Genomic DNA, 13,273 nt, shown 5'->3' on the forward strand with positions numbered 1-13,273 from the left:
GTATGATCCATTTTTTACGTGAAGGAACTTCATACTGTCTCAGACCTGTGTATGTTTTTCTCTATTCACAGAAGAAATACGACGAGTCTACGGCAGACGCCCCCTCTGATCCTATGGATTAAGGTTACGGCAGTGTTTGCCCTCTCCACTCCACAGGCTGTGCGGTAAATCAACCCTTACAGCATATATTACACATAGGACCTCTGTCCTCTTCAAGGTAAGCTCCCTAAGTTTTTCTTAGGTTTGCCCTTGGTATGTTTATGCTGTCCTTTGCAGGCCTAGTGTAGACTTATGTCCTGTTGAGACAGGAGCATAACTCCCTAGTTACGCCCCCCTTATGGCTGGATAGGCGTGTTGCCTGCAGGGTTTGGGTTGCGTGTTGTGTTTTTCCCTCAGAAAAGGAATGTGGAAACATCTCAACGGAGCACCCCTCCCTTCCGGTTGTATGGTGGTGTCCGTCTACACAACACTCGTTCTAGCACAATCGGGCTTCTCCCTTCAGTGGTTAAACGAGCAAAAGGAAATTTTTCCTTTCTCCCTAGGTAAGCATCTTAAGATATTTATATTTAAGATTGCACTAGTATGTTTAACTCTGTTGCAGACGGCCTGCGTGCGAGGATCCGCTTCGTGTCCTCTCCTAAATACGGTTTCTATGGAAACTGAGTGTCTACACCTGTTGAGACAGGTGTTCACTTACATAGGAGTACCAGCAGTCCGGAGTGCTCGCTGCGGACTCGGAGCAGGTTTGGTTGCTCCCTTTTCTGCGGAAAAGGCTTTTTATTTGAGCACCACCTGGTGACACGCTTTCCAGCTGGGGTCTTGATTCTCGGTGTGCGCTCCCCTTTCTGAGGAAAGGGGTTTTTATCTGAGCGCTACTTTGAGACTCTCTTCAAGTCGCCTCATTCTAAGCCTGAGGGCTGAAGCAGCACTTGATGTAGGATCTACACCCAGGCTGTCGAATGTCTCCCCTACAGAGGGTTTGAGCATCCTTCGGTGTTTAACACCTTAGAAAGCCGTCACTTTAGGATCGATTCTCGCTCCCCAGGCCTAGTTCCACTTCCCTTTCTGAGGAAAGGTTTACGAAGTGTCTGAACTAGGAAGCTGCCCTTATTCATTTCGGAGCTTCCCAGAAACTTTCAAGGCAAACAGTGCTCCCCTTTCTGAGGAATGGGTTTGTTAAGGTTAAGAGCTCACGTTCCTCCCTGTGCGCAGGATTGCTGGAACGGACCTGAGCTCCCCTAATCCAGGGTTTCCTTCAGAGCAACTTCCCAGGACTGAGTGCTCCCCCTTCTGAGGAATGGGTTTGTTAAGGTTAAGAGCTCACGTTCCTCCCTGTGCGCAGGATTGCTGGAACGGACCTGAGCTCCCCTAATTCAGGGTTTCCTTCAGAGCAACTTCCCAGGACTGAATGCTTCCTCCCTCCTGAGGGTAGGAATCTACCAGGGACAGACCTTTGAGAGTTATGGACCTGCTACAAGGATGTTGGCGTGCCCCCTTTCCAGGGTTCACTTATAAGAGCACCACTCCTTGGTGGCCAAGTTCTCCTCCCTGTTTCCCAGGGTAGGAGCTTGACCTTCATGCTTCAGGTTTCTACTCTCCAGCCTTTATTCTGGATGTATGCTCCCCTCTATGAAGGGTAACAGTGAGAGCATTCGCTCCTGTTCGGTTGTGCAGCTCCCCTTCTGGGAAGGGTCTTCTATGAGCGCCAACCCACCTTCGTGAGATTGCCAGACCTTCATACAGGTCGCGTGGACCGGGCTGTGCACGCTTCCCCTTTTCATTAAGGGTTCCCTAAAAAGACAGCAGTGCCCCCTTCTGGAGAAGCGATTCTCCCTGTGGATCAGGGTCAGGATTTTTGTCCTCCACTGTCGTCCACTATTGCAGGATGGTCTCAGCTCCATGTTCTTCTCTGTTGACAGATAGCTTGCGAGCTTCTGTCCAGGGGAGGGTTAGTGTGGCAATCCCCTCACCTTCAGGGTTATCCCCTTTCCGTCTCTTCAGACGGCATGGAGCTGATAGTGAAACCCTCTGGGAAAACACTCTCCTTAAATCCGATCATGTCGGTAAGCGTCCCACGCTATGCCTGGGCGTCTTCCAGTTAAAACCACAAGTGTGGTAAGTGCACACACACCTGGGGCACTTCTATAAAATCCACGTGTTGGTAGGTTCCCACCAAGTTTGGGTTCCTCTTTTAAATCCCTTTTTGGTATGGGTCACACGTTTTGCCTTGTTCCCATCTATTGGAGTCGGCTCACAACCCCGGTTCCCTGGGTTCGACTCCTTTGATATCTTAGCTGATGTCTGCTGACCATCCACTATTAGGGCGCGCCACTACTAGTGGCCCTTTGAACGGACCCAGGACAGGTTTCTGCCCTCATATGGGAGCCAGTTCCTGAGGGAACTAGGCCCTATGTTGCGGTAGTTTCTGGTTCTGACAAGTCTAAGTTTCCATCGAAGCTTAGCCGTTTCCCTCAGAAGGAATTACTATAATTCCAAGCCTGAGCTGTGCCCTGGGTTCTACCCAGTCTGGTAAGTGGGTAACAGGTCAGGCCTCTGGCCGGGAGGGGTAACGTTTTGACAGCCGTCACCACGTCCTAGTAGGGGCAATTCCTCTCAGAATTGTTGCTTAGTGCTCGCTGGCTTAGCATGCACTCCCCTCAGCATGGCAGTGTTGGTATACCGTTCCCCAAAAGCGCCCTCTAGAGGACGCAGTGAGAGTTCCCTTCGGAAGGGAACGTCTCAGGTTACGTATGTAACCCTAGTTCCCTGAGAATAGGGAACGAGACACTGCGTCCTCTAGGCTTCTTCGCCATGCTTCGGACGATAAAGCTTCAGACTTTGAAGATGTATTGTGTTGCACGGGCGCCTCTTTATGTTATGGTCGCCCGGTAGTGACGCAACGGCAGCGACTGACGCGCCGCGGTGACGTCATACGCTGGCGCCGGCCATTTCATGTAGTTTTTCTATGCATTCTTCAGACTCGAGGCACGCTGCAGCGTTCCCCAAAAGCGCCCTCTAGAGGACGCAGTGTCTCGTTCCCTATTCTCAGGGAACTAGGGTTACATACGTAACCTGAGACGTTTCTACCTAACAAATCCAATCCAAAAAGAGGAAACAGTACATGCTTGTGAGATGTAGGTGATATTGTTGCCTGGTGATATTATGAAGGTCCTACATTTTACAGCTATGGAATAAAACATTTGAATGATGAGCATCGTGAACGAAGACCATCTATTATGAACTTCATAGTTTTAGGTAATTGAAACCTTATCTGGGTTCCTCACGTACGTTCTCAGGTTCATAGTTTGCATTCTATTCATAGTGTTCATATCTGAAGTTCCCGTTTTCAATCTGCAAGCATTGAGTCATGTTTCCTGAGACAGACAAATATGCTGTAGGTGCCAGAAAAATGAAAGCAAAGCTTATTTAGTTTTTTTACTCAAAGGTGATAAATAAAATAGCTGTGGGCAAATTCATTTAGATCTGATCTATGATTCTTCATTTCTAATGTGAATGTGGAATCACTGCTGTAAATAAAACCTGTGAGTTATAATCTGAAAAAAAAAAAACACAGTCTTGATGCCAGTGTTTTTTGTGTTGTAGGAGGCCATACAGTTGGACGGAGAGATCTTAAATGCGTTATTAAAGCGTGTGAGCCCTCCAGCTTATCGCCACCTTGAGAAACACAAGATAGAGCCCATCCTCTACATGACGGAGTGGTTCATGTGTGCATTTTCCAGAACTCTACCCTGGTCGTCTGTTCTCCGAGTGTGGGATATGTTCCTGTGTGACGGTGAGATTAACTTACTTGTTATCTAGGGTTGTGCAATAATGACAAAAAATGGTATCAAAATATTTTAGCGTGTTATTGCGCTAGTTTATTTGGAGGTTTAGGACTTCCATGGAAAAAAAGGGAAAAAATACTTTAAATACAAACCTAAAATCGCCAGTAGTTGGGAGCAGGTCACTGAATGAATAAGTCATTCGTTTAACTGATTCGTTCAAATGGGTGATTGATTCAGCAAAGAAACACTGTGGTTTGTTGCTCAGAGACGCAAAACAGTTCTGCTGTGGCTTTGTTTGAAACTATTTTCATTGACGAAATAGAGCAAAAACAGGAACTTGTGTCTGAAATGAAACTAAATTAGGCTAATATTAACTTTTTGTTTATTGGACTGTAAAATCAGTATCACATTTGCAATCGTTCTGATGTACAGAGAAAAAAAAACTACTCTTTGTGTGACATTATATTCACTGAAATAAAAATAAAAGACATTTAAAAGTCATACGAAGACATTTGCCCTTTATCTTGAATTTTTAAATGTATTTTAATAAACTAAAGGCCGTAATACATTATATGACTTTTAAAATCTGAACAGATTTTTAAAACAGTAGGCTTCCTATACTTACTGACATTGTAAATAATGACAAAGGAAAATTTGTATATATCCCACACACCTAATGTTGTACAACAGTATATATTGCACATCCCCAATGTTACCGTACATTTTTCATCTTCTTTCTGGCTGTATTCCTCATGTTGTTTGTCGTTTTAATAGGAGTGAAGATAATCTTCCGTGTTGGGCTGGCGTTGCTGAAATGCATGCTGGGATCTCGCGAGAAACTGAAGGCTTGTCCTGGTCAGTATGAGACTATGGAGCTTCTCAGGGCCTTGGAGCCGCGATACATGCAGGAGGGCTTTCTCGTACATCAGGTATCACACGCACACCCTGTTCTACTGCATTTGGGTTTTGAGTAAAATTTGATATATATATATATATATATATATATATATATATATATATATATATATATATATATATATATACATACACACACACACACATATACACACACACACAGTTGAGGTCAAAAGTTTACATACACTTTGCAGAGTCTGCTAAATGATTTTACCAAAATGAGAGGGAGCATACAAAAAGCTATTTTTTTTTATTTAGTACTGAACTGAATAAGAGATTTCACATTATTTCACAAACTCTTAATACTGTGTTGTTACCTGAATGACCCACAGCTGTTTTTTGGGGGGGAAAATCCTTCATTACAACCCTTTGGTTTTTCAGCATTTTTGTGTATTTGAACACTTTCCAAAAATGACTATGATTTTTGAGATTTTTTAAACTCAAGACAACTGAGGGACTATTACATATATATATATATATATTTATTTTACTTTTTTTTTTTGTTTTTTTTTTCTTTTTTTCATTTAGTACTGCCCTTCATAAGCTACAGAAGATACTTACATATTTCCCAGAAAACCAAATATGTTAAATTTACACTGATCTTCAGGCTCTTAATGCATTGTGATAATTCTGATATGCTGCTCAAGAAACTTTATATTATATTATGTTTCAATGTTAAAACAGAATTACTGCTTAATATTTTTGTTGAAATTGAATATTATGATACATTTTCTTTGTTGATGAATAGAAAGTTCAAACGAACAGCATTTATTTGAAATGGTAATCTTTTGTAACATTATAAACATATTAACCGTCACTTTTGATCAATTTAAGGCACTCTTGCAAAATAAAAGTATTAATTTACAACTTTTTACAAATTTACAACTGCATAAAAATAAAGATCCATGTTACATGAAAGGTTTGGGTTTAACCTAAACCCATTAAATTATCAAATATTAATACACTCATATAAAGTTCAAAATAGAAGCATAAATGTCTCAATTTCGTAATGTTATTAACATTAACAGTGCTTAAATGTTACTTTTACTGTTTGCTGCTGGACGCTATTCTTAAAAGACTCAATAGGTGGTGCCATTTATTTGCATTGCTAGTTAAGTTGATAACTCATAACAAACATGTTTGATTGTCAAGCAGGACCTTCCACTCATTAATGCATTTTATTTGCATCATGTAGAAACATTTATGAGCATGACAATAAGAACAGGCAATGATGATAATGAAGCTTATCTTCTGCAATTGCAGATATTAGAGCTGCCCATATCTTCTCGGGATGTCGAGCGAGAGCACCGCGTGCAGCTCAAGCGCTGGCGGAAGACTCACGGCGAGCTCAGCTACAAGTCCCCTCCCAGAATGCACGGCGCCCAGGCCGTCATGTCTGCCGAGCCACACACCCGCCAAGACCTCCGTCAGAAACCCACCATCATTGTCCAGTATCCCCTGCCCTCAGACACTAAATCTGAATTCGCTCGCGTCAAGAAGAGAAGCACTATCCGAAGAGCTCCCAATCCAGCTTTGGATGTCCCAAACCCGTATGCCCTGCCGACAGACCCCAAACTAGCCCCTCTTACTAATCAAACACAAGAGACAGCCTCAAACAATCAGTCCAACCATCCTCCTCCATCACTACAGCAATCCCACCTCACTACACCCGATAAGACACCCTCCCCTGATCCACCAGTCTCTGTCGTCACACCCCAACCATCTCCAAATCTCTCTCGCACCCCACCGCCTCCCCAACCCTCACCAAAACCCAAGCTCCCAGCACATCTGACTGAAATCCCTCCCTCCTCCGACCCTGCTGTTACCGTCCAACCACTTCCACTGCCTAAAGACTCAAGCAACACCAACAACTCAGCCCACCTGATAGATCCTCCACCCACTACAGACTCCACTCCGCTTCTTCCAGATGACGCACCTGTGAACGGCGACGCAGTCGCTGCTCCCACAGTTCCTGGTTTACGTAACTCATTTGAGAGCGTGGGTTCAGAGGACACGTACCTGTAACTCTCCAGGTCAGCATTCAGGGAGAAAACAGTATTGGGAACCAGCATTATGCATGAGAACAAGGTGGGAGGAAAAACTATGAATGTATTTTGGTTTTCTTTGGGCGAGAGTTTTCTGGGGTGACAAGAATCCTTGCCGTCAATATCTTGCACCCGTCAGCGTGAAGAATTCAGGAATATATTAAGCTTAATGACAAGGATCAAATGACTAGGATTGGTTCACTCCTGAATTAAAATTACCTGATAATTCAGTCACCTCCATGCCATCCAAGATGTTTGTGTCTTTCTTTCTTCAGTCGAAATTAAGGTTTTTGAGGGAAACATTCCAGGATTATTCTCCATATAGTGGACTGCTGTTTCAAAGGGTTCTACACAATCTCAGCCGAGAAATAAAGGTCTTATCTAAAACGATCAATCATTTAAAAAAAAAAAATACATTTGATGTCTTTTATAATCACAAATACTCATCTCTGGTTCAAAAAGGTCCATCTAATTTTTCCTTCAACTTCAAAATCGTCCAACATTGTTATTTTACCTTTTTTTGTAAAGTGCGTTGGACTTTCTTTGCATGTTTGCTTTGTAAACACTGGGTGACCTTTCCAACTTGATAACGTAATGCGTGAAGTCCAAGCTGGTGCACAATGAGCATTTTTGGTTAAAAAGTATATAAATTTTTACCTTTAAAAATAAAACGATCGTTTTACTAGGTACAACCCTTATTCCTGGGTTGGGGTTGTGTAGAGTTCTTTGAAACAGCAATTTGGACCTTCAACCCATTGATCCCCATTGAAGTCTACTATATTGAGAAAAATCCTGGAATGTTTTCATTAAAAACCTTTTTTTTTTTTCAACTGAAGAAAGACAGACGTGAACATCTTGGATGACATCGAAGTAAATGATCAGGAAATTTTAGATTTGGAGTGAACTAACCTTTTAAAGACCTCCATGCACACAAACCTCCTCTTTTTTTTCTCTCTGTGCTGGTCCATAATTGACTTCATAGTGTTTGTGTTACAATGCTCAAAAAAAAAAAAAAAAATCTGACTATTAGTTCTTCCATTATTCTTCAATTATAAGCAGACTTTATAATCAAATCGTTTGGCTAGTTATTGTGTTACTCGCTGCTTAACAATATTAGGTCACGTTGCAAGACTTGATAATGTGTGACTTTCCAATCTAACAGTCTTACATTTACTTACGACTGCCACTATTATAAAAGATTTTTGTTTATTTCACTAAACGGTTTAATGTATAGCTGTCATAATAAGTGCAACGGAGCATTTTTTGTTTCAACATCACGTCTGTTACCAGTAGCTATGGAAGCCAATTTTCATCACTGAATAAAACATATTTATATTTTTTTAATAATATAAACTCACAATTGCGAGTTATAAAGTCAGAATTCCAACATATAAACTCGCAGTTCTGAAAAAAAGAAGTCAGAATTGTGTGATATAAACTCGGAATTTTGTAAACATCAGTCTTTTTTTCTCTTTAGAACTGGACTTTGTAACTCGCAATTGTGAGTTTATATTTTACAAAAAAGTCAGAATTGTGAGATACAAACTCGTAATTGCGAGAAAAAAAAGTCAGAATTGCGAGTTTATATCTTACAAAAAAGTCAGAATTGCGAGTTTATATCTTGCAATTCTGACTTTATAACTCACAATGGTGCATTTATATTTCACAGTTCTAAGAAAAAAGCCAGAATTGCGAGATACAAATTCGCAATTGCGAGAAAAAGACAGAATTTCAAGTTTATATCTTGCAGTTCTGACTTTATATAGAAGAACACTCCGAATTGCGAGATACAAACTCGCAATTGCGAGAACAAAAAGTCAGAATTTGGAGATACTGTCACAATTGCAAGTTTTTATCTCGCAATTCTGACTCTATATCTAGCAATTCTGACTTTATAACTCACAATTGTGCATTTATATCTCAGTTCTGAAAAAAAAAAAAAAATCAGAATTGTGAGATAAAAAGTCACAATTACCTGCTTTATTTTTTATTCTGTGGCAGAAACGGCCTTCCATAAGTAGCTACACTCAAATGTAAGTAAAAATGAAAAACAATTTGTTTTAAACAATCTTTCTTAGAAGCAATTAAAGTGGGAGCATCCTTAAACTTTACTTTGCAAAAAAAAAAAAAAAAAAAAATGCAAATATTATCCTTCAGGTATACAAAAGCTTGACACTGGGGCTTGACCTTTAAAATGACAATGTTGTACTTCTAAAGCATACATATTAGTACTTTTGAGACCAATTTTGGTGTAAATAAGACACATTTGTCCTATTAAGAGTATCCTCCAGTGACGAGCTGTGTGAGTGCTTTTGTTTAAAAAAAGAAATACTTCGTTCTGATTTTATAAGGACATAGCTCTAGTTTCTTGTGTGAAAATCACAAACATAGCAGATGTGATGTTGAAATGATGTTGGAGTGTCTCTTTAACACCTCTGATGTATTTATTTCCTTGCTAATATGAGAGACTGAGGACTGTAAACCTATTTCATCTCAAGCCACTAGATGGCGCACGTTCCCTACAAATGATTCATTTAGTCAGAGACGTTAACCTGTTACATTGGGAATTTAGTTACTTGTATAGTCATCTGTGAAGAGAGTTGTTACGAAACAGCTGAGAGACGTGATTACATGTTATTGGGTGAGTCATTTTTATTTACATTTTAATAGCCGAAATATTCTAAACTGTAATCGGTTTTCAGCTGCATCTTATGATTTATGTCTTTAAAAAAATTATGGGAGCACTGCTGTTTTTTGTTTTGTTTTTTGTTTTATTAATGCTTACAAATTACTTTGGCAAGAACTTTGATTTGTATATCTAATATATATATATATATATATAATCAATCCTCAACAACTGACTGTCGCCTCTATGTAGATTTTGTACAAATAAAAGCACTTCTAAATAAGATCACATGAATGTGTTGTTGTATTTTACGAACAGGATGAAGGCGCCGCTTCCCACTGGGTCACAGAACGTGTCTGTTTTCTGTCACTGCTGTGCTTCAATTACCGTAAGGAAAGCCATCAAAGAGCCTGGTGTAAACCGAAACCTTAATGCTTTGGGTCATCTGCGATGGCCTGTGCTAAGTAGCAAATTAGAGAGCGCCTTGCTTTTTTTCTGTCGGAGGTCTAAACCCATGGCTCTGGTCACAAATTACCAGTGACAACTGGCTGCCTGAGGTCAAACTGCAGCTTTACACAAACTGCTGACAATCAGTTTAATGCGTACTCGCATCTGAGTCTTCAGCATCATTACTCCATCCAGTCTTCAGTGTTACATGATTCTTCGAGAAGAACAGCATTTATTTAAAATAGAAGTCTGTTGTATCAATATACAAGGCTTTACTGTCACTTCTGATAACTTAAAAGGAATTGTTCACCAAAAAAAAGGGAAAAAAGCTGAAAATGTACTCACTCTACGGCAATTCAAGATGTAGATGAGTTTGTTTCTTCATCAGAACAAATTTGGAGAAATTTAGCATTAAAATCGCTTGCTCTGTAGTGAATGGGTGCCGTCAGAATGAGAGTCTAAACTGCTGATAACAGGGTGCTTAAAGTGCTTGAATTTGAAATTTAAGTCCTGGAAAACCCTTGAAAATAGCCATTTTTCTGTAAAGGTACTTGAAAAGTACTTCAATTTTTAAAAGGCAGTAAACATGAAATTAGTGTTTTTGATAAAAACTACCTTTTCACGGAAAATTAACAACGCAGTGCATCTGATATGAACACAGTTTTATTTCACCTATCTTTTCACAATATTAAATGTGACAGTAGATGCGTTTCCATTACAGATTTGCGCAAAACTTACGCGCTATTTTATGATTGTTGAATAAAAAGTATTGCGAAATGACGCCATTAACCGATGTTATGCGACTGAAATGTAATTTTTCCTTTTCATGGCAACAGATTTCTGTGGGGTTTTGGCTATATTTAATTGAATGTGACCTGTAAATGTGAAACAAAATAGTTTCTATTGCTGTTTTGCAAAATATTCCTTTTTCGAATTGGCTGAAAAACCACCTAATCCGAGTGTAAAAACTTTTGCAATAAATGGGAGTTTTTGCGCAACTGACGCGTTTCCATTAGGAATTTCAGTTTGTGCAATTTAAAGGGTAATGGAAATGCAGCTAGTTCAGGCAATTCAAAAAAGGAATATTTCGCAAAAAAAAAAAAAACAGCAATGAAAAATGTTTCTTTCGCATTTACAGGTTACATTCAATAAAATACAGCCAAAATCCCACAAAAGTCCATTGCCATGACATATCGCGACAGGAGCAAAAAAACTTTGGAGCTATTTTATAAATGTACATTAAAAAGTATTGCAAAATGATGGCGTTTCCATTAACCAATGTTATGTGACTGAATTTTCCAAGTGTATGATATAGCTTTCATTCTTCAGGTCAATCATATAATCAGGAAAAAAAATCACTTTGTATAAGGAATGCGGTAACTTTGCCCTAATATCCGTTCAAATGTTAAAGTTGCCACCGCATGCTTTGCATGTGCTGCACTTTATTAGTACCATTTTTTTTTAATAGTTTGTTTCCAAGAATATAAAACGTAATGATACTGTTTGATAAGTGAGATCTCTGATTTTAGTCCTTGAAAACCAAAAAGTACTTGAATTTAAAAAAAAAAACATCACAATAATCCACTGATTTGGTGCTCTATAATATTAATTAATGTAATATTTGACAGATTAGCTTGTGTGCTGGTAAAAAACATAAATGGTAAAGCTATGTATCATGGTATGACACTTCTACCTTCACCCCAGGGTGCTACAGGTTCCTACCTGTGAAAAAAGACAGACATGCCTCAGGATAATACCACATATTTCTTTGGGTCTGACTTTATCAACTGGTCCTCATTTGCACAGGCGCCTAACAGCTCCATTCTTCATACTGGTCTATTTGGCCTGCAGACAGAGAGCAGAGCAGCTGCCAGCACTGAGGAAACAGATTCAAAATAACAAAAAAAAACAAAAAAAGATTTCTGTGGGACTGCATTTAAATACCATGCGTCATGGAAGTATTTCATATATCAACATGACTAACCATGATGAATACACTGAAGAGAGTTTGTCCTTAACTTCACTTTCAACATTGCAATGGTAACCATAATGAAGAGTTCAAAAACATGATCAGGTTTGAGCATTAGATTGATCTTCAGGTAGACTGGCTGTAAAAGAAACCTCTGGGAATCACTCTAGCTCTCATAAAAAAAAATCTGAAAAAGAAGCGGTATCATTCACTCAGCTCTCCTAATAAATTCCATCAGGTCTGTCAGTCAGAAAAAATCAGGACTTACTGAGCATTTCAACTGGATGGAGCAGCATACTTGGCCAGTAAAACTTTATTTGGAGTTGGTGACTGAAGCAGTTCACAATGCAGCGGCCAAAATCAATTTAGGATTGAAAAGACTGATGAATCTTTGATATGATACTGAAAAGAAATTATTTCTTTCTTGTCATGGGTGGGCTTGTTGTCTGAGATCATAAGAATGATCTAATAACTGAGATACTGTCAGAGTATAAAGTTATTATCTTTATCTCTCAATGAAGGGGTGGTCTGTACTCTGCAGGGGGGAATTGGGGGCTGCAGGTTTTGGCTTTATCCCCACACAAACACACCTGATCCAGCTAATCAAACTCCTGCAGAGAGCAGGATAAGCACAATCAGATGCAAGAAAGCAGCTAGAGAACCAAACCACTGAGTCTCCAGGAATCTCTGGAATTTCTTGAATGTATTTTTTAAATGGTTTTCTCTGTAATAGTTTACATATGAATGCCTGACTGATTTAATCAGTTTTATAAAAGTGAATATAAATTAAAAAGATTATATAATGATGATAATAATAATAATTATTATTATTGGTTGTAGTAGTAGTATTAAAGTCTCAGTTGTTAATGTTAGTAAGTATATTACCTAACAGTGAGCAATATACACTACTGGTCAAAAGTTTTTTTAATGTTTTAATTTTTTAAAGAAACCATACAAGAAGTGGAAGAAGTAGAAGTCTAAGAAAAAGACGAAGAGGCAGAAGCCAAAGAAAAAGCCGAACAGGCAGAAACCATAGAAAAAGTAAAAAAAAAAAAGTAAAAGTCGAAGAGCCAGAAGCCATAGAGGAAGTCAAAGAAGTAGAAGTCTAAGAAAAAGACGAACAGGCAGAAACCATAGAAAAAGTAAAAAAAAAAAAAGAAAAAAAAAGTAACAGTCGAAAAAGTTGAAGTCAAAGAGGCAGAAGCCATAGAAGAAGTCAAAGAAGTAGAAGTCGAAGAAAAAGTTGAACAGGCAGAAACCATAGAAAAAGTGTAAAAAAAAAAAAAAAAAAGTAAAAGTCGAAGAGGCAGAAGCCATAGAGGAAGTCAAAGAAGTAGAAGTCTAAGAAAAAGACGAACAGGCAGAAACCATAGAAAAAGTAAAAAAAAAGAAAAGAAAAAAAAAGTAACAGTCGAAAAAGTTGAAGTCAAAGAGGCAGAAGCCATAGAAGTCAAAGAAGTAGAAGTCGAAGAAAAAGTTGAACAGG

The 13,273-nt window shown here is 39.1% G+C and overlaps 1 protein-coding gene across 1 annotated transcript in view; it reads left to right on the forward strand.

The window, feature by feature from the left end:
• LOC141287192 (TBC1 domain family member 10A-like) overlaps positions 1-9,637 on the forward strand; it is a 29,381-nt gene extending 19,744 nt beyond the window's left edge. The window contains exons 7-9 of the mRNA XM_073819327.1: positions 3,604-3,793; positions 4,560-4,714; positions 5,964-9,637. Of these exons, the coding sequence (XP_073675428.1) occupies positions 3,604-3,793; positions 4,560-4,714; positions 5,964-6,725 (1,107 nt within the window). The 3' untranslated portion in view covers positions 6,726-9,637. The remainder of the gene's footprint in view (positions 1-3,603; positions 3,794-4,559; positions 4,715-5,963) is intronic.
• The last annotated feature ends 3,636 nt before the right edge of the window (positions 9,638-13,273 follow it).

Source organism: Garra rufa, chromosome 15, assembly GCF_049309525.1.
Source record: "Garra rufa chromosome 15, GarRuf1.0, whole genome shotgun sequence".
Lineage (NCBI taxonomy): Eukaryota > Metazoa > Chordata > Actinopteri > Cypriniformes > Cyprinidae > Garra > Garra rufa.